General features: G+C 38.2%; 1 protein-coding gene across 10 annotated transcripts in view; it reads right to left on the bottom strand.

Annotated features, from left to right (window-relative positions):
• The window catches only part of pyd (zonula occludens-like protein polychaetoid), a 128,838-nt gene that overhangs the window by 92,759 nt on the left and 13,369 nt on the right, over positions 1-22,710 (bottom strand). For all 10 annotated transcript variants that reach the window (XR_016323332.1, XM_089728725.1, XM_089728722.1 and 7 more), the window contains exon 2: positions 8,309-8,363. Coding sequence is in view for 9 of the 10 variants with exons in the window: in XM_089728725.1 (XP_089584851.1) it covers positions 8,309-8,363 (55 nt within the window). In the remaining variant the exon portion in view is untranslated. The remainder of the gene's footprint in view (positions 1-8,308; positions 8,364-22,710) is intronic.

The raw sequence follows: 22,710 nt of genomic DNA, 5'->3' as shown, positions 1-22,710 counted from the left end.
CGCAGTTAGAGGCATGAGTTCTAAGTTTCAGTTTTTAGAACAGCTGCCCCACCATTACATGCATTACTGATTCGCGGCAAAAATAGGCAGGGTGGAATGTCACCTCAATTATAGATACAAAAAAAAATGCAAATAGTGCATCATCAAATAAAAAATAATAACAAAACTAATTGAAAAGTCACGATAAATAACTAAAATAACCAGGTCAAAATAAGTTCAAATAGGTGACAAAGTTCTGAAGAACTAGCATCGACATCAACCCCACGAAAAGCACAGCGGTCGCCCTCCGAACACCACGTTGAGCATCCCTCTCCCGTCTAGGCGCGTCGACACCTCCGCATCCGCGATTCGCCCAATCACGATGTTCGACCAGCCCATACCGTGGGCCCCGAAGGTCAAATATTTAGGCGTCACCCTCGACCGAAGGATGACATTCCGCCCTCATATTAAGACGGTACGCGACCATGCCGCCTTCATTCTAGGACGTCTCTACCCGATGATATGTAGGCGAAGTAAAATGTCCCTTAGAAATAAGGTGACACTCTACAAAACTTGCATACGCCCCGTCATGACCTATGCAAGTGTAGTGTTCGCTCACTTAAAATCCTTCCAAATTATTCAATCCCGTTTTTGCAGGATAGCCGTCGGAGCCCCGTGGTTCGTCAGGAACGTCGACTTCCATGACGACCTGGACTTAGAGTCCGTCAGTAAGTATTTACAGTCGGCGTCGTTGCGCCACTTCGATAAAGCGGCACGACACGAGAACCCTCTCATCGTGGCCGCCGGCAACTACATTCCCGATCCTGCGGACAGAATGGAAAGCAGTCGACGTCGCCCAAAACACGTCATCTCGGATCCTCCCGATCCACTAACGGTGCTTCTAGGTACTTCAAGCATCGGTCACCGTTCTCGTCGAACCCGTCGCTTGCGACGTAGGGCTCGACGAGTAAATTAACTCTCAGACACAGCCCACTGAGTTTCTCGCCGGATCTTCTCAGTGGGTCGCGTTTCCGATCCGGTGGTAGATTCTGCGAAGCACGACTCTTGCTAGGGTTCGTGTTAGCATCGTCGTCAGGTTTGAGCCCCGTGAGCTCCCCTACTAGTTAAGGTTCCGCTGGAATAGCCTCTCTAGGCTACCAGCTTAGGTAGGGGAAAAAAAAAGGACTAGTGAATAAGAGTAAAATTAGTTCGATAAAATTGGTCGTAATTTCATTAGATTTTGATAAATTTTTTTTTGTATTGAGAAATAATTCACTCTTTGAATGATATATTTCGGTCGTCTATACATTTGCAAAAATACATACTTAGATAAGCCCATTAGGGAGGCAGCGACGAATATATTAATATATAATTTTTACTGTTGTGCAGCGTTTTTACTGTTGTGATTGTTGGACCAAAGGTTGGCGAGTTATTATAAATTCTCACATCGAGCAAACATTCTTTCGTTTTCTATTGGTTTGGGTGTTTAATATCTTGTTTAATATCTATGTATATATTTAAAAGTATATAAGTATAGGTCTCTGGTTCCCGTACGGGGTATCATAGTTTGAAGGAGACCGTGTTTTTTTTTATTGCTCAGATGGATGGACGAGCTCACAGCCCATCTGGTGTTAAGTGGTTACTGGAGCCCATAGACATCTACAACGTAAATGCGCCACACACCTTGAGAAAATAAATTCTAAGGTCTCAGTACAGTTACAACGGCTGCCCCACCCATCAAACCGAAATGCATTACTGCTTCACGGCAGAAATAGGCAGGGTGGTGGTTATACCCGTGCGGACTCAAGATGTCCTCCACCAGTAATTACGCAAATCATAATTTTGCGGGTTTGATTTTTATTACACGATGTTATTCCTTCATCGTGGAAGTCAATCGTGAGCATTTATTAAGTACGTATTTCATTACAAAAATTGGTACCCGCCTGCGGGATTCGAACATCGTTGCATTGTCGACGTCTTATCCTTTAGGCCACGACGACTTCAAGACTCAAGACTGTGTGATTTGTACTCCCGATTATTTTTTATTTTATTGATTAATATTATTATTTACCGTATTAACCGAACACAGTTGTATTATGAACAGACCTTCACGACTCCCAGACTGCAGTCCGCAAACTGCATCAATCTAATTCCGGGAATCGAAACATGGTTCATACAAAAACAAACCTAATTCCTAAGATCCACGAGCTTAATTCGTATTAAGCTTCGTGAATGAGAAATTAGGACACAAGTATCCGACCCATTTGTGAATCGAGTTAGTGCTAATGTTTTGAAATTGGCATTAGCAAATTAAGTTAGTTTTTAGTTTTATCTGCGTTCCATTTAGTTGATGAATCATAATCGGCCTAGTTTCAAGCTCAATTTGCTCCAAATTATGAAGTTTGACTGTTTAACTGTGTTTGCTTAGTTGCGACTTCTGCCGTGAAGCAGAAATGCGGTCTGAAGGGTGAGGCAGTCGTTGCCCTATAAAACTGAAACTTAAATTTCGCAAGGTTACGTTATTGAGGTCTATGGGTTCCGCTAACCATTTAACACTAACCAGATGGCCCGTGAGACCGGCCATCCAATTAAGCTTCAACTAAAGTGATTTAATACTGCCGGATAAGTTTTATTCAGTTAAGCTCGCACGTCTAGTCCAAATTGGGGTAAGTAATGTTCACCAAGAGTATTAAGCAATTGAACTAGATTGCAAAAAAGTACCGATTCTCAGTATCTATGGCATACTATAAGTTTCAATGTAGATGACGTCATGACGATGACGTTAATTATTTTTATAGATTACTAGTGAATATGCTCACGCTTCGCTCCCGTCCGAGCGCAGCTGATATAGCCCCTTAAGCTACCACCAGTTACGTTGGGGACAAAAAACCGCTTCGCTATGACTGGCTATTTTTGGGAAAAACATTGATTTCTTGATTCACTAGCCATCTATTTCACGTTGATGGTACTATGACAAAAACCTTCCCTGGATCGACAACTGTACTAAGTTTCATCACAATCGAAGCGGATTGGTGGTTTTTTTTTAAATAGTTCCATAATCGGTTATCGTGAACAGGTTCTAACCCTACCAATATCTCTTATGTTTGGTTTGTGTTATCTGTACAGTACGGTAGCGTGAGTGTTGCCACAATTTTCCATAGACCACTCGAATTCTCGACGGATCTTCTCAGTGGGTCGAGATTCCGATGATAGACTCAGAGAAGCTCTGCTCTCGCTATGGCAGATGCTAGCAAATTCTTTCTGAGCCCCGTGAGCTCACCCACCAGTCAAGATGAACCAGAATAACCCCTCTAGGCAAAAAAGTCACAATATAAACGCGTGTGTCTCTTGTAGAAAAACCCGACCCTTCATTGTGGAGTAAACTTTTATACGGACATATTCAGCTGTTTACTCGAAACTCGAAGCGCTGAACGAACTCACCACTCAACTGTATACAGTATGTTGTTTAATAAGAAACATAATTTTATAGAAAATTCATTAAGAGATAGATTCGAAATTCATATAGACTGTACTATACATGGTGCTGATTTTTTATCGGATAAAGCGGAGTTGTGTAATAAAAAATTTTTGAATCTGTCTTTCTTTGAGTTTGAATGTGCAATAATGGTAGCCAATTAAGCGTTCTTCGCAAAAATCTGCTAGACTCAGTAAATTGCCTTCATTCTAATGGAAGAAACATTTCATTCTGCTCTTGTTTATTTAGCAAAGTGTATGTTTGTAATGAGATTAATTGAAATAAAAATTTCGACGCTGGCAACAACGGCATCGCAAGATTGCCATACTGAAAAAAGAAGAAGAAATAGTGTTCATCTCGTTCGCACCCGTACAGTGGCTTTCATTATGTTCACATTTATTTTCTTGTCTCATTTTTATATTTTTGTAAGGCCTTTGCTGATTTTTTTTTTCAATTTTAATTTCAGAAAACACCGCTTTCATTAAAAAAACTAAATTTTGAGTGAACATCCTTAATGTGAACACAAATTGACGTTTACTCCCTACGCAGGAAGTTTAGTGGTTACACTATATCCGCTTCGGGGGATAAAAAGAATGGGCGAAATAGATTTTTACTTGTGTGCTCTACGCGTATTTGAGTCGTCTATTATCAAAGGCGGCAATCTGTACATTTGGACAAAAAAATTTTATTGATATGTCAATACAGATTTATTTGAATATAATCGTCTCCTTCAAAGAATACGGTTCAAAACCTGCATTAAATAAAGGTTAATAGTTAACCTGTTATTTATCTAAGATGTCGTTCCGAAGAGTTTTGTGACTGCCAATGGAATACAAAGTCAATAATTCGTTTTTCTGATTTACCAATCATTGTCCAAAAGTCAGATTGCCGCCTTTGTTAATAGTCGACTCATTTATTCTACCCTGCCCATTACGGCCGCAAAACATTTTGCATTTCAGTTTTGAAGGTATTCTAATTTTTACGTGTACTGAGAATTATAGCTGTTTTTTTAAAGTTTTCCCATATACATTAAAAGCACATAAGATTTACTTAATTTTACGCATTTTCCATATTTCCATATACCCTTTTAAATAAATTCATTTTTTAAATGTATTATAAATAAGCCACATTGAAATAATAATAAGTTGCCGATACACAGAGCAAGTCTATGGACTAAATTGTGTAACCTTACCGCTATATTTTGACGTTGACGCACGTGCGCATTCTCTGCACAATAGCGCACAGCTTACGAACAGCTGGCTCTAGCAAAATCGATTTTTTTAAACGAAAAATCGATTTCTATTTATAGACGCTTAATAGCACGTACACCCGAAAAGGTAGAATCAGATATTAGAACGTCCGTTACTACGATTAAATTATGTTTATTACCTTGAACTGCCCGGAATACGAATAAAATCCATACAATAATGAAGAATATGTATCTGCCTAGAATAAGCCCTTTCTCTCCGCGTAGGTATTGCAAAAGGTGGGGATTTGCCAGAAAATAAGGTAGCAAAGTGCCGGAGATTAATAGTATTCTCCTAATAAATATTATACCAACATATTGTGATTGTTATTCGGTATTTACTAGTGGTAGAGCGTGTTGATAGCCACAATCTGGATGTCTTGTCTATTCAAGGTCGATAATCATGCGTGCTGGCTTGAAGGAGGTTCCGAATTCATTTCCTAAGGGATTGTCACGTTGTAGTTTCAACGGATTCCGTGGATCGCATGCCAAAACGCCTGAAATATACATATTAAGACCCCCGGTGCTATTCACAGCAACTTTTAAATGACACCAGATATTTCTATATAATATATGTACTTATAAATATGCCGTAGATTTGTAGAGCAGTCGAAGATACATTTAATTTCCTCAAAATAAACATTTCCAGTTTCATCAATCGCAAAACGTAAAAGTACGTATTCGTATCTCATAAAATAATCGTTAAAAACAATTATAACTGACTATGCGATTATACGATAATCCTACAAAGAAACATTGTGGTTGGCATCAGTCATTTCCTGTAGTATTGCAAAAAGGTGTATTGTTAGTTCGTGTCAGCCCTCGATGACCACGGTCCCGTGTATCCGTATTCCGAATCAATACAAACAATGACAATTCATCGTCCATAGATCAACTACATTCTATTTATGAATTGTCTTTGTTCGGGAACTTTTTATTATGAATGTTCGATTCAATGTCAATTTGATGTGGTTTGATAGTCTCGATACGTTGATTTAAAAATGGCTGCCATTTTAGCGGGAAAACTGGAGTATTTATTTATTTTATTTTATTTTATTTTATTAGGCTCACAATACACATCACAAGCTAAAGATACATAAAAAACACAAATAAAAAGAAACAAAATCTGGCTTGCAACATAAGTTATGTGCGCACGACAAAACAAGACATATAGTGCTGAATTTGTATAACAATGTTCCTTACAATTATGACAAAACAACACAATAACAAAAACTAATCTAACGAATAATGTAAGGAAAAAAAAATATTCACAATATAATACATTAAACAATTACATTAACCTACCTATTAATAAAGTGGAGGATGCCCTTGAACATTTTTCTAAACGAAACTAACCTACAAGTAAAAATATCTAACTCAGGTGACGACCTTGCCAGTTCGTTATAGGTACGACACATTCGGGTAATGGGATTATAGTAAGATATATTGTTTTTGTAAATTAGCAATGCAAACAAATTGTTTTGGTTGACCCTCCGAGCACTAAATTTAATGTTTAGTGAAATCTGAGATAACAGTTCAGGCGAATCCAACAGAGAGTGAATTATCTTATATAAATATATCAGATCAGTGCACGTACGTCGATCTTCTAGTGACTGCATGTTATAGTTTAATAGTCTTTGCTCGTATTTAAGTTCAGAGCGGCCTGGTTGTATACGATAACTTAATAACCTTAAACACTTCATTTGCACACGCTCAATAGTGTTAATGTGCACTCTGTAATTAGGGGGCCATATTGGACTGCCGTATTCCAATACACTTCTCACTAAACTGAAGTACAGATACAAAACACTCCGAGGATTCTTAAAATCTTTTGTTGATCTCAATACAAACCCCAACAACTTATTTGCCCTAGAAGTAATCTGTTCATAGTGTTCCCTAAATGAAAGTTTTTCATCGAAGTAGATACCCAAATCTTTAACTATGAATAGTCTTTTTAGTGTCTCGCCCTCAATTGTGTATGTATGAATAATTTTATGTTTTTTATTAGTGAACGTAATTATGGAACATTTATTTATGTTTAAATGCATGTGATTGACCTTGCACCATTCCGATACAATGTCCAAATCTTTTTGTAAGGCGAGACAATCGGATGTCTGGGAGATAACATTATAGACCTTTAGATCGTCGGCATACAAAAGACAACTGCAAGATAATTTCTCAATCAAATCATTAATAAAAATAATAAAAAGGAGGGGTCCTAAGTGGGATCCCTGGGGAACACCAGAACCAACCTGCACCGGAGCAGAAACAAAACCCTTCAATGCCACCAGTTGACTTCGATTTTCCAGATACGAACAAATCCATCGATACAAATTTCCATGAACACCGTATGAAAACAACTTGCGACAAAGTAATCGATGACAAACTTTATCAAAAGCCTTAGAGAAATCCGTATAGATAGAATCAACCTGTCCTCTGGTGGCAAAAGCTTGACACAGGTAATGCTTATACTCAAGGAGATTGGAAATCGTAGATCGGTTCTTAACAAAACCATGCTGCCGGCTAGAGATCAATGGTTTCATATGGTTATATAGTATATTATAGTATTCTATAGGTTATGTTTGTTTATTGTTTGGTGAATTTATAATTATCCTTTTTCTTCTGTTTCTTGCTCCTATCCCACATTAAGGTCGGTGCAGAATGTCCTCTTATCATGCCGCATAGGGGTTTACGATCAGCCACTTTGCCTAAACGTCAACTCTCTATAATTTATATCTCTAGTGGTATATTCATATTCACTTTATAACTTTCCTTGAATGGCAAATCATGTAAAACGTGACCAACTGCAATGGATTTTCAGACTACTTCGTGAATAATGATTACGCTCCGTCAATCGCAAAAGTATTGGTGTTATTACAAACTACATTACTGGTGGTAGGACTTCTTGAGTCCGCACGGGTAGGCACCACCAATTTCTGCCGTGAAGCAGTAATGCGTTTCGGTTTGAAAGGTGGGGCAGCTGTTGTAACTATACTGAGAACTTAGAACTCATATCTCAAGATGGGTGGCGTCATTTACGTTGTAGATGTCTATGAGCTCCGGTAACAGTTGGGCCGTGAGCTCTTTTTATGTTTGAGAGATTACTGGTGGCCCGGAGGCCTTTCCGGTTTCCCAGGGCAGGTGGGCGAGCAAGAGCTCAGCCAGGAGGGGTGGGATTTGTTAACAGTTACCTGAGCGCCTTCAAAGGAGACCTAACAACTCAAGAGTAGTTGCTTCGCGAATGAATCTACTGGTAGGACCTCTTGTGAGTCCGCACGGGTGGGTACCACCTCCCTGCCTATTTCAGCCGTGAAGCAGTAATGCGTTTAGGTTTGAAGGGTGGGGCAGCCGTTGTGACTATATTGAGACCTTAGAACTTATATCTCAAGGTGCGTGGCGCATTTACGTTGTTGGTGTCTATGGGCTCCAGTAACCACTTAACATCAGGAGGGCTGTGAGCTCGTCCACTCATCTAAGCAATAAAAAAAAAAAAACCTGGGCCGTGAGCTCGTCCACCCATCTAAGCAACAAATAAAAAAAATATAAAAACACTACACTCAAATGACAGTTCGAAGAGATTGCTATACTCAAAGATTCTGTATACAAACCTGTTCAAGTTATGGTTCATCACCATTGTATCTTTGGTGTGCTCCGGACTGTAACCTGAAACAAACGGAAGTGGAGTTAATGTTTGAGAAATTTATAATATAAAAGTAACAAGTACCTTAAGAGCAAAGAAGTTATTCGCACAAATTATTATCAAAAATAAAGTTAGAATGTATAAGTGGTATGGTGGAGGAAATTAGCCGTAGTGGAAGTCGGTTTTCGATGTAATGATTATGTTGACCAGGATTGTACAGAGAATTGTGATGTAAGCAGTTCTATGATATTTTTACTCCTAAATAAATCCAAGTATGTGTACAACATGGTCGTCATATTATAGATTATAATAAAGACCTGAAATGGCATGTGAACATTTGGTAGCCCAATGTATAGTTTTAATACTTAATACGAACGGTGCACATATGATGTATTGCACATACATCGTGTCACCGTTCGTATTCGTACGGTGACCATTGTTTTTGTATCAAAAAACAGGACAAGGTGCAAAAAAAACCTATAAAAACTATTAATATGTTGGTTAACACGAGATAGGTTATTAAAAAACAATGGCCATATAATATGGCCCACATTCAGCCGAGACTGAGCGACCTGTACCTACATGTTAGTGTTGAAAGCGCCTTTTTTACCTAACTGTGCTGATAGCCTTGAGAGGTTATATCAGCTTCCAACTGCGTGTGTTGCTAACACTGGTCCTAGCAAGAGCAGTGCTTCGCAGAATCTACCACCGGATCGGAAACGCGACCCACTGAGATGATCCGGCGAGAAACTCAGTGGGGGAAAGCGTCATGTTTTATGCTACGCTATTACTATAATATAGTAGTATAATATAATAGGTTAGTTTAGTTATTAGTTTTTAGCACGTCCGGTGCATTCGTGTTGAAGCGATGCACCGGTGTTCGAATCCCGCAGGCGGGTACCAATTTTTCTAATGAAATACGTACTCAACAAATGTTCACGATTGACTTCCACGGTGAAGGAATAACATCGTGTAATAAAAATGAAACCCGCAAAATTATAATTTGCGTAATTACTGGTGGTAGGACCTCTTGTGAGTCCGCACGGGTAGGTACCACCGCCCCGCCTATTTCTGCCGTGAAGCAGTAATGCGTTTCGGTTTGAAGGGTGGGGCAGCCGTTGTGACTATACTGAGACCTTAGAACTATATCTCAAGGTGTGTGGCGCATTTACGTTGTAGATGTCTATGGGCTCCAGTAACCACTTAACATCAGGTGGGCTGTGAGCACGTCCACACAGCTAAGCAATAAAAAAAAAAAAAAAAAAAAAAAAAAAAAAAAAAAAAAAAAAAAAAAAAAAAAAAAAAAAAAACATTACGGTCAGCAATCGATTTTTACATTAGTCGACTAGTCTATTCTATCGGTAACACCGGTTTTGTTTTACGCTCAATATTCTTCCAAAGTTAATGACACATTACATCTTCGATAGCTCAGTTGATAGAGCGGTGGACTGCAAAAAAAAAATGACACATAATTGTTTTTTTCTAAACGATTATTTGCGAACTTAATTATAACTATATTATAACAATTATACTACATTTTTCCATACAAAAATTAAATTTGAGTGTAATTTAAATTTCACTGAAAAACAGTACAAATAAATAAAAACAAGATATTTATGCTTTAAAAAAGACAGCTTCTTAAAAAACAGTACTGTCCTACCAAAGAACTTTCCGAATGGTCACTGTATGTAGGAGAGACCCAAATGGCAAAAGAGGGCATACTGTGAAACCCGCATAATGTGGGATATGTGGGCAAGAAGAAAACTTCATACGTTCGGTCAGCCATAGATTCGCATGGATACCTTGAGAACTATAACCCTATTACTTAAACCATTTCTGGCTTTCATCCCATCGCTACCAAACTTCATAGGATCACCCGCTGAGCCAATTCGAAGCTATCCAATAAATTCCGTTATCGGTCCAGCCCTTTCGAAGTCTATAGAGACCCTATACATCTACTTTTATTTATATATATCTACTTTTATTTATATAGAGGAACGCTGGAATCCGATAGAATAAAAATAAACAAGATGGCGTTGGCGAAACGGCATAACTGTTGAGTATTTTTACCTTACCTAGCCTAGTCATATTAAGTCCCAACGTCATTAATTATTGGTTCATTCGATTTTTAACTGTACTATCCATGAAGGTTTCTAACCCACTGTTCGTAAATATAAACAGAACTACTTAAATACAGTAACTACGACATTTTTATCGCGTGGCAACTGTAAATTCTGAAAAAGATGGCCGATTTTTAAATGAGGTTGCATTGCCAAGGTGGGCTCTGTGATATCACGTTGTAGTTTCTATGGGCTACAATCCTACAATTAGACGTATTTTCGTAGCTTCGGCAAGATCACTGCCCCAATAAACCAATATTGGGTAGTTGATTGATAACATCCGGAACATATAGACGCTTATCATAGACGCGACCTCGTTTCCGGTACAAGAGATTTTGTATTGAATCTATTTAACATTCTATTGTCTTTACAATTTGTTTTGCATAGGTAACTAAGTCATACGGCCTATCATAAAACGGCAGGCAAAGGCTTAATGTTTTCGATGAGTTTTTTTTAAATATATGTTTTTCTTAATCCATAAGCATGTCATCTTAAACAAATATGCTTGCCATGTTAATGGTATAATACGCTGTAGGTACTGCATTACATTAATTTTGAAATTAATCTGGAAATCATTATTAAAATCATTCATCTTGAAATCCCGAATGAACAAGGAACATCTCTTGTTCTGAATTTGTTATCGTATAACTGTAATATTGTCTAATTAGCATATATTTCTATCAGTCTCTAATATCTATAGCACAAGGAATCCTAGTCTGGTGCCAAATGAAAATGTACCATTTATCTCTGGCTATTTATTTATTTAGTGGCAGAAAATTTCTCTGTATGCTCTAATCTCTCCGATTACAGTTATTTTGAACGCTAATAACATTAACTGTACAGTATTGAATGATATTTCATATTCAATACAAATAATTGAAAATCAGCGACCAAAAAAAAACTTATTTATTTATTTATACTTATTGTACACAATAAAGAAAATACAATAAAAACATATTTAAAAGAATGTCTAAATACTATGTACAAAGGCGAGCTTAACTCATTCATGAGTTTTCTTCCAGCAGACCATTAGCAGAGTGAAATACGATGTATAAGAGGGGAAAAGTGTACAATATAAAAGGTATTAAAGCATGACTGTCAAACCAAGGTTTAAAAACTCAATGTTAAGGCGCGTATAAAAATTCAGGTTTGCGCTCATGTGAAATACATTCAAAACCGTAACAAAACCTAACCAGATAACGAGCGCTCGCCGCAGAGACCACACGAAGCCAATAAAAGGCCATTATGTTACACTTACGGTAGACTCTGCCACCTGAAAGTTCAATGAACTCTCGTTTGAGCAAGCTGCTCCGTAAACAAATAAAGCGGATCGTTATTGAGTAACTGTTTTTACATTTATCCGGTGCTAAGCATTGACTCGGTTGTTGATAATTCAAAAGGTCCTAACTTTTTTATAATAAGGCAATTGGTTTCTTTCTATGCCGTTATTGCCAGTGTCGCAAATCTTGAATTATTACTACTATGTTATAGGAACTCCTTTGAAAGGAATCCAATCCAATATAGGAAATGAAATTGAATGTAACGAGATGTAATAAAATAACGTCTCAAATCTGTAAAATGGTTGGAATTTACTGAGAATTCAGTGGGCTTTTTAGGGGGGTCCCGAGAAGCCAAGTCCAGCGAATTTGCTTCATTTTCCGCATTCAGGCTTATCATACGTCATCTCTACATTCGCATCCTTCTCTCGCATATCCTCTTTCATACAGTACATTTAAATCTTTTAGGACGTCTACTTACTATTAACGTCTACTTTCATACCCAGGATATTTTTGACCACATGACCATACTCTCTTCGCATAACATACCCCCTACCACGATAACCTTTCACTCTTGATTTTCTCTGTCACAGATAATATAGATCGTAACTCCAATAGTACTGTATCTATCTATCTATATCGATCTGTTATCTTATTGAAAACTGCTTTCTTATTGAAAAAAAGGGTAATACATTTCTAATGAGTGCTTTTCCTTCAGGTTTCACGATTCGTAAGCATAATTAGAACTAGTTTTATAGTTTCATCTCGGGTTTTAACTGTCACTATGTTGTTTTGGACGTTTTATAAATTTCAGTTTTTTTTTTATTATTCACAAACGAGTGGCGAAAACTGCCAATGAAAACACGAGGTTGTACTGTAAAAGCAGTTTTAATCAGTCCTGATGTACCTTGGAAACAATATTAAATTATATGCGGCCGCTAATCCTACTTTCTTTCTTATATAAAAACCATTTGAAAAAATGTACATAGATAGTAAAGAAAGACTTAAAAAAATCAAGTTTGCTGCGTATAGCCTTATCAACTTAGCCGTAACTTGTAGGATTCCTATAGATATCGATCGTTGATTTTAAGTTATCAAGTTTCAATAGTACGTATCTTAATGCACAGACACAGCCCAGTGAGCTTCTCGCCGGATCTTCTCAGTGGGTCGCGTTTCCCATCCGGTGGTAGATTCTGCGAAGCACTGCTCTTGCTAGGGCCAGTGTTAGCAACACCTCCGCTTTGAGCCCCGAGAGCTCACCTACATACACGCTAGAGTAACGCTGATATAGATTTTTTTCCTACCCATGCTGATAGTCTTGAGACGCTTCTCAAAAAAAAAGTAGGTATGCTAGTAAATGTTAAACGTTTACTAGGCACAATCAATCATGTTCGCAGTGTAACTTTGTGAGGTCAAAGTCCGCCATCATCTGCCTCACTCATTCTGTTTCGAGTACTCTGCATTACCGTACGCACACGTGAATAAAGCGGCTAATTAACACCATTGTAATAAATAGTTTAAACAGACCATATTTTTAAGAACTGGAAACTGATTTTCGTTATTGTAAAGAGATATGTTTTTCTTATACCTTCTCCACGAATCGACTGACTAAATTTAGCCTGTCTCGCGTAGGATGTGTTTATTAATGTTTAAGACTTATTGCATTCTTATAGCTTTTATTGGTTCACGTACTACCACTTCGTCGGTGATTACAGAGTCTCTACAGCTATTATTCTCAAAGTGGATAGCAATATTGAAGCTAATGAAGACTAGTGAGAGTAGCAAAGATCCAGTCTCTAGTAACGATAAATACAACTAAGTTTGTATAACTTAGATCAGGGATGTCGAAACTACATACCTTTGCTGGCTAATTAAATTTACTATAAAAGCTGGGGGCTTAAAAAAATATATATTTCAGTTTTCAAGTTAAAAAAAAAAGGGTAGGCAATAAACACTTTCCGGGAATTCCCCCAATAATAGTAAATGATAGCTTCACTTTTAAATGATGACATGGGAATGGAATGTTACAAGAATAAAAAGATAAATTATCCCAAATATTGATTATATGCTTTGACAAAGAATTCTATTATCCAAACTATTTATACCCAAAACGATTTTCTGAATAAAACATACGTGGCGGGCCGCATTAAAGATAGCTCTGATTTAGATTACGTTTTTATGTTTACATTAGTGGAGAGGCGTCTTAAAGACCTTATTATCATTATACACAGACTAGCATATGAATCTGATAGTAGTTACGGTATATCATGGACGTCAGCAATTGTAAGAAGACTGTTGCGACGATTAAACCGAATCTTGTTAATAAATCGCAAAAGGATATGCAGTGTTGAATGTTTATTTATGTCTAAATAAGGAACGAAGGGGAATATATTTAGCGCTTCAAATGAGGTGGGCAGTTGGCGCCGCCCGGATAAATATACTCATGGCTTTGTGATTTTGCTTTAGTGAAGAGATGTCTGTGTTGACCGTACTTACTATATTTGTCTGAATCTTTGGTGTGATTACTATATGAAGGTTAGAAATATGAAGCATTATCTCAGTGTATTAAGGAGTTTCCGCTGAAAGGGAGCGAATTAAGATGGCGCCATAGTAGCAAGTGGAAGGATTTAAAAAAGAGCGCCATAAACTGTAACCTTAACTAGTAGCCTAGTGAGCTCACGGGGCTCAAACTGGAGTGATGCTAACACTGACCCTAGCAAGAGCAGTGCTTCTGAGAATCTACCAAACACTACTCTGAAATAGCCTCTCAAGACTATCAGCTTAGGTAGGAAAAACAACAACCACACTTCACTTCAATCCAGCTCCACTCGGTTACGCTGGCATATCCTCTCAAGGCTACCAGCTTAAGTAGAAAAAAAGAAGCCTCATATCATTTCCATTCCAATAATAACTTGCTGTTTACAGATGGACACTTTTTCAACTTGTCCCCTATCCAAGATGGTGTTCCTTACCTCTACACTTCATAGTTTACTAGACTTTAATAGTCAACGTATAACACCTTAGTCGTCCGTGGCCACGAAAACTGTAGTGTTCGAAACGTTCAAAATATTATAACAACAATTAAAGATTAAAATTTATTACTGGAAATTTTATTAAAACTACCTACTTAATCTCGCGTTTTCTAGTTTCCTTCTAATACTTAATATAAAAAAATTATGTTGAGATGAATTAGTGCCTGCTACACTGTTTTACTTGTATACTACATACATACTTTTAACTGTTATAATTTTTTGACGTGACAACGTCTTATAATTCGATGGAGCCGGCTGCACGCACGAAAAAACATGACTCATGCGGCGTCATTTCGCTCTGAGGTGTTCCATTTAAGGCTTGAAGTGCAAGCGAGAGCGCGCAAAGAGCGACAAAGAGGCACAATCGGCCTCTGCGTTCGGCAGCGTTCGACATCTGTCTCTCTCCTACTTGAGTGTGCGATACATCCGCGTGGACAGCTGCTATACAATAATACATTTACATGTTTTCGTCAAGTATGAAGTTCAGTGAAAAGTGAATGTGGTGTCAATTGTTTATAGCAACAATAATTGCGATAATTGAAAAAAGAAACCATATTCCATCGGTATTTTCTTATGACGTTGTCACGTTCAACTATCGTCAGTAAACCGACTTTACAGACGACCGATTTTTTTTCATAAACTTTCATGCTAATTTGACAAATTAATCTTGTTTATCATTTTTTGTGATCGGCTCCGAGAAAAAGTCGGTACCACACTAAATTATTGACAGGTACAAAGCCGACTTCCATTATTTCAGCTTTTCAAATTCAACAATCAAATTCTATGTACTACTTAATAAAAATATCTATGCAACGATTTTGTCTTCCGAGAACAATGAGATAATTATCATGAGAAGTGATAGTAATTATATGCAATATTACGGACGTTAAACGTTTAAAAAAAAGATGAGAAAGTTTTAATAAAATTTCAACTCTCAAGAAGTTTTTTTGTTTAAAAACTGTGTTACCAAAGACCTAAATAAATAAATGGTATTTTTCTAATTAAATTATAGGCTTATGACAACCTTGAAAATATTTCAACTATTATTAAAACTCGTTTAGTTGTATTATTAATAGTATATAATAGATTAAATAATTTGTTATTATATAGTTTAGTCTAGAGGTCGATTTTTTCAAAAGTTGATTCTTGTGCCACAGTTATGAGGAAAACCTCGTTCGGAACGTTTTGGCGGGATCTCGAGGAGCGAATTTGTATGAATTGTTTTATTTGTCAATTTAGGGTTTGTTCGGGTTTAAACATGTAATAAAGGTAGCTTATTGGTTAATAATGCTAAGCTGTTTTTTAGCATCTGTGAAAGCATACAAACGTAAGTGAGACGTTGCTTCTCTCTCTTTCAAAAAGTCCAATGCAGTCACAGTAAAGAACCATTTTACTGAGGTTTTATTTCATCCCATCACAGCTGATTAAGAGTCTCAAATAAACCAATTTCATCTCATTTCGCTACATATCGTTTTTCCAATAACAGAAAATGTATATATTTAATAATTGAAGATTTTTATAAACTCTACACTGGCAATAATGACATCGCAAGAAATCAATTGCCATACTTAAAAATGAAGAAATTGTTTTTTTTTCTTCTATTATATACATAGCTGGCCTTCAATATTCGGATCAGAATGATAAGATTCCAAATTCAGATTATAATTTAAACCTAATAGGTTGGGGAAAAAGTCTTAAAGCCCTTAAAACCATTTTGACTTTGTCGGGTAAAACTAATAAACAATCGTATGAATTACTTATTATTACGTTTGCGTGTACGATAGTTTACGTCCACAGATACCGCAATAAAGGGTATTGAAATGCTTTTTTAATTACTTAAGAGGCACACGGTAGCAATCACATTAGCATCAACAATACATAAATTTTAACGACTTTATATTTTATTTATGGTCGCTTTATATCGCTTCGTTAAGCTTTATTTCCGCTTGTAGTTTTGTGGAGCTTTCATGAAATAATCGAGTTGGTTTTTGGCTTTTAATCGAACTGTAGGTATATTTAACGAACGGAAAGTACACTTAATGTAACCGAAACTAATTCCGAAAATTTTTGATATTCAATTTTGAGTTTATGAATATGTATCTCTAATACAGATAATTAGCTTTTAAAAACGGATAGAAATTGAACTCTTAACCGACTTCGAAAAGGTTCACAATTAGATTCTATTTTATTAGAACTTTTCTCTAGGTGAAGCGATTTTCCGTCATCCCGATGGAAGTTAAAGACTTGATCAAAGACCTACGTCCTCGCAAGGCTCCCGGTTCCGACGGTATATCTAACCGCGTTATTAAACTTCTACCCGTCCAACTCATCGTGATGTTGGCATCTATTTTCAATGCCGCTATGGCGAACTGTATCTTTCCCGCGGTGTGGAAAGAAGCGGACGTTATCGGCATACATAAACCCGGTAAACCAAAAAATCATCCGTCGAGCTACCGCCCGATTAGCCTCCTCATGTCTCTAGGCAAACTGTATGAGCGTCTGCTCTACAAACGCCTCAGAGACTTCGTCTCATCCAAGGGCATTCTCATCGATGAACAATTCGGATTCCGTACAAATCACTCATGCGTTCAACAGGTGCACCGCCTCACGGAGCACATTCTTGTGGGGCTTAATCGACCAAAACCGTTATACACGGGAGCTCTCTTCTTCGACGTCGCAAAAGCGTTCGACAAAGTCTGGCACAACGGTTTGATTTTCAAACTATTCAACATGGGTGTGCCGGATAGTCTCGTGCTCATCATACGGGACTTCTTGTCGAACCGCTCTTTTCGATATCGAGTCGAGGGAACCCGCTCCTCCCCACGACCTCTCACAGCTGGAGTCCCGCAAGGCTCTGTCCTTTCACCCCTCCTATTTAGCTTATTCGTTAACGATATTCCCCGGTCGCCGCCGACCCATTTAGCTTTATTCGCCGACGACACGACTGTTTACTATTCCAGTAGAAACAAGTCCCTAATCGCGAAGAAGCTTCAGAGCGCAGCCCTAGCCCTAGGACAGTGGTTCCGAAAATGGCGCATAGACATCAACCCAGCGAAAAGTACTGCGGTGCTATTTCAGAGGGGAAGCTCCACACGGATTTCCTCCCGTATTAGGAGGAGGAATCTCACACCCCCGATTACTCTCTTTAGTCAATCCATACCCTGGGCCAGGAAGGTCAAGTACCTGGGCGTTACCCTGGATGCATCGATGACATTCCGCCCGCATATAAAATCAGTCCGTGACCGTGCCGCGTTTATTCTCGGTAGACTCTACCCCATGATCTGTAAGCGGAGTAAAATGTCCCTTCGGAACAAGGTGACACTTTACAAAACTTGCATAAGGCCCGTCATGACTTACGCGAGTGCGGTGTTCGCTCACGCGGCCCGCACACACATAGACACCCTTCAATCTCTACAATCCCGCTTTTGCAGGTTAGCCGTCGGAGCTCCGTGGTTCGTGAGGAACGTTGACCTACACGACGACCTGGGCCTCGAATCTATACAGAAATACATGAAGTCAGCGTCGGAACGGTACTTCGATAAGGCTATGCGTCATGATAATCGCCTTATCGTAGCCGCCGCTGACTACTGATTCTACTGATCATGCAGGAGCCAGTCACCGTCGACGCCCTAGACACGTCCTTACGGATCCATCAGATCCAATAACCTTTGCACTAGACGCCTTCAGCTCTAGGAGCAGGCTTAGGGACCTCGGTAACCGTACTCGTCGAACTCGACAAAGAGTTCGCCGTGCAACCTAACCCATGAATCAGCTCGCTGAGTTTCTCGCCGGATCTTCTCAGCGGGTCGTGATTCCGATCCGGTAGTAGATTCATTCGCGAAGCAGCTACTCTTGAGTTGTTAGGTCTCCTTCGGAGGCGCTCGGGCAGCTGTTAGCAAATCCCACCCCTCCTGGCTGAGCCTTTGCTCGCCCACCTGTCCTGGTGAAACTGGAAAGGCCTCCGGGCCACCAGTAACCTTTCAATCATAAAAAAAAAAAAAAAAAAGCGATTTTGAGGATTCTTTTTTTTAGTTGAAAGCTGTATTTCTCATGTGGTCAGGTTTAAATATCACGTGAATAGGCAGCGGCTTGGCTATGCCCTGGCATTGCTGAAGTCCGTGGGCGACGGTAACCAGTCACTATCAGGTGGGCCGTATACTCGTCTGCCTACAAGGGTAATAAAAAAAAAAAGAAAAAAATTACGAACTGTAGAGTCCAATAGTTTTTGAGTTATCCTTAATTTAAATATTATGCATATTTACATTGACTACATTGATGAAATGCTCATTTTATTTTGTTGGAACTCGGCTTGCTTGGTGCTTACCTGTAGAGACTAGAGCTCGGAGTGAAAGTATTTGAATACAATGTCGAAATCGTCAATACCGAAAACTTTTTACTTACGAAAAATACATTTAGGCAATACTTTTTTGTTTTTCTGTTTAAATCTGTTTGGTAACATGGGTAACGTTCAAAAGGCAACTACATCATTGTCCGGGGAGGAAAGAGAGGTAATACTATGGTACATGCTAAATTGCTCGCTTCCTCGATACTACTAGATCCTGGTCTCGTGTTATTAAAGCTAATTCCCTAAGCATCTGTAGCAGTATTATTATTTCCTTATCTAAGCATCCCACAATGGTTGTAGGTCGGTAAGTGGTAGGTTTTTGGTGGCAGGACGTCTTGTTAGTCCGGACGGGTAGGTGCCACCACCCTGCCTATTTCTACCGTGAAGCAGTTATGCGTTTCGGTTTGAAGGTTGGGGCAGCCGTTTTACTCAAGATGGGTGGCGGCATATACGCCTTAAATGTCTATGGGCTCAGGCAACCACTTAACCCCATCAAAGCAATAATAATAAAAAACATTGATTCCTAGCTTGCTCACTAACCAACAACAACAATAGTGAGCGCGTAATAGATATTTTTTTTTTACCAAACAGGGGCCGCGGACGAGAGAAAAATGTAGACCTAAGAAGAAATGGATGGATTGCGTGAAAGACGACATGTGTAAGAAGGGAGTGAGCGAAGAAATGGTATATGATAGAGGAGTATGGAAGGAGAAATGCGCCGACCCCAGGTGACTGGGAGAAGGGCAGGAGAATGACGATAGCGGCCGCGGTCTTCTAATGTAATTCTTTACGACGACAATAAATAAAATCGCTTTGAAAACACGATTCCTGAACGAAATAATTTTGACACTTTGGTTTTTACACTAATCTATGAAGTTTTATATTAATAATAATTGTCTATAAATTTATATAAATAATAATAAAACTTCTCGGGATCCCCCACAAAGTCCACTGAAAAAGTCTCAGTAAATGACCACCATTTTACTGAGAGATAATATAATCCCATATCATCTCATTTCATTTCATGCCATGTTTCATATTAATCAACTTCATTTTATTTCATAACATCATTTTAATATAAAAAAAAGTTTTAACTGAAATTAAAATAAAACTTGATCTATAAAGGTATTAGTTGCCCAGGTCATAAAACCCCTTAAAAAAAAATTGTCCTAACGTCATTTATTTCAAATATTTTATGGTATATCCACAACATTGATTTGCAAGTCTACTTAGAAGCGAAAATCATGGCCGTTGTCGATTCACTAATTAAATCAACTGAGTCACGTACCGGTGACCTAATCACATCAATTGCTTCATTGGCTCCATTAATGAACATTCTTAGCGTGCGGCAAATTATTATTATTATTTTTATTTTTAATGGCATATTTTGTCTACTTTACAACGGTATTTTAGGATCATTATAAATTACTTAAACGTAATTTAAAAGCAAGTCTATTCTAAAACAAAAACTCTGCATGGATATAAGTACACAACAGAGGTACTGATAATGCAATTATGAACATCAAGACCAAAGCAAAATATTTATATTTGTTATCAACGAGAAATCGTTTCTCGTTTTGACACTATCTAAGTTTGAGGTCGTTGATGGAGTGTCGATTCAAAACTTAGTTTAACTACCAGTTCCTGGCATCTCGTGTGAAAGAGAGGTGAAAGAATTATTTAATGTTGTTTAAAAGGGTCAACGAGCCGTCTTCCTGGTTTTAAGGGGGCACAGAGGCAGAATTCACGGATATAAGAATTTATAGCCAAGCTTGATTTCGTTTTAGGCATAAAAAATCACAACACATTTTTTTTCCACGCCTGCCTGTTCTACACAACGTCTAGCCGTCGGCGCCGGCAGCTCTATTAATGTTTTTAAGTAATTCAAAATTATATCAAAAATTATATAAATATTTTTTTTAAGTAATTAAATTAGCTTTTATTTAATTAAAATAGCCTCGAATTTTTAGCTCGGTATATAATAGGTATATGTACTAAGCGTTTTGTTCATTGTATAATCTCTACATCTGAAATACTTTCACTATTTTACGAAATTGAATATAAAATACGTTACCGCAGTTGAAGAGTTCTTTTTTTCCCCTAACTATTTATTCCCTATTAGCCTAAGAGGTTATTCCAGCTTCGCGCGGGCGGGTAGGTGAGCTCACGGTAACCTGAGGCTTGCTAGGGCAAGAACAGTGCTTCGCAGAAACTAACATCGGATCGTAATCGCAACCCACCGGTAAAAGAGCAACCCCTTAGAATATGAGGACGCGGTTCTATAGCCTGCGGGTTTTGACTTAAGCAAAAACACACGGGCATCGCAACCAAAATAAAAGCCTATTAGTGAAACAGCACTATAGCTTAGTATTTCAAATTGGAAAGATCTACATAAAAAAAATTCAAAAAACAAACTTAGACATAAACAGTGAATAATGTAATTTGTACACGAAACAAACAAACAAACAGCTTTCGTTTTCACGGTTTATGTAAACTTAGTTCTCGGTCTGGTGACTACAATGGAGGCCGTTGTTAATTGGAAACAGTCCACAGATCCGGACGCATTCATCTGTTATTACGGTCGTTTGAGAGAGGAAAGAATTAACATAGACATTATAATATGAAAATTGTAGAGAAACCTACATTTTCTTGGTCGAAATTGAGGTCCTTGGCAAAAATCACCTAGTTCCAGTTGGAAAAACCTCTCTAATAAAAGGCTCAGGGTTAATAGAATTCCGGGTGGGTTTTATGATGATTTTAATCATCACTGATCACTTGCATTATTGGGGAATGTCTATACCCCCTTATCATAACGCAATATTGTTTTTTTATTGTTTAGGTAAGTGGACAAGCTCACGGCCCACCTGTTGTTAAGTGGTTACCAGAGCCCATAAGACTTCTACAACGTGAATGCCGCCACCTACCTCCAGAAATGAATTGTAATGTCTCATTTTTAACAGTAAATTTTATGTAAAAAAAAATTGTAATTTGAAAAAAATTAAGTGTACCAGTCACTGTCCTTGTCGAACTGTCGAAGAGTTCGACGGGTTAACTAACCCATAAATATAGCCTACTGAGTTTCTCGCCGGATGTTCTCGATGGGTCACGATTCCGCTCCAGTGGTAGTTTCTGCGAAGCATTACTCTTGCTAGGGCTAGTGTTAGCAATATTCTCACAGGTTGAGCCCGTGAGCTTACCTATCCGTCCGGGCGTAGTTGGAATAGGCTACTAGCGAATAGGTAGGAATAATAATTATAAGTTTGTTTAATTTCCGTTCGACAATGTTTATTCTAATACATTTAATTAAATAATAATGTGGTGCTTCGATAAGCGCATCACTTGAATACTACTTTTTTTTTTATTGCCCTTGTAGGCAGACGAGCATACGGCCCACTTGATGGTGAGTGGTTACCGTCGCCCATGGACTTCAGCAATGCCAGGGGCAGAGCCAAGCCGCTGCCTACCGCTTAATACTCTCTACAACTGGATCGATTGAAATTTTTTTTATTTTCGTAAAAGTTACCCGTAAAATATCGAAAAACGAAATCACTAGAATTTGCTCAAGACGTCTTGACAGATTCTCCAATAATCCAATT

The sequence above is a fragment of the Bombyx mandarina genome, chromosome 07 (assembly GCF_030267445.1).
Source record: "Bombyx mandarina strain Sakado chromosome 07, ASM3026744v2".
Lineage (NCBI taxonomy): Eukaryota > Metazoa > Arthropoda > Insecta > Lepidoptera > Bombycidae > Bombyx > Bombyx mandarina.
This window is presented reverse-complemented; position numbering and strand designations above follow the sequence as displayed.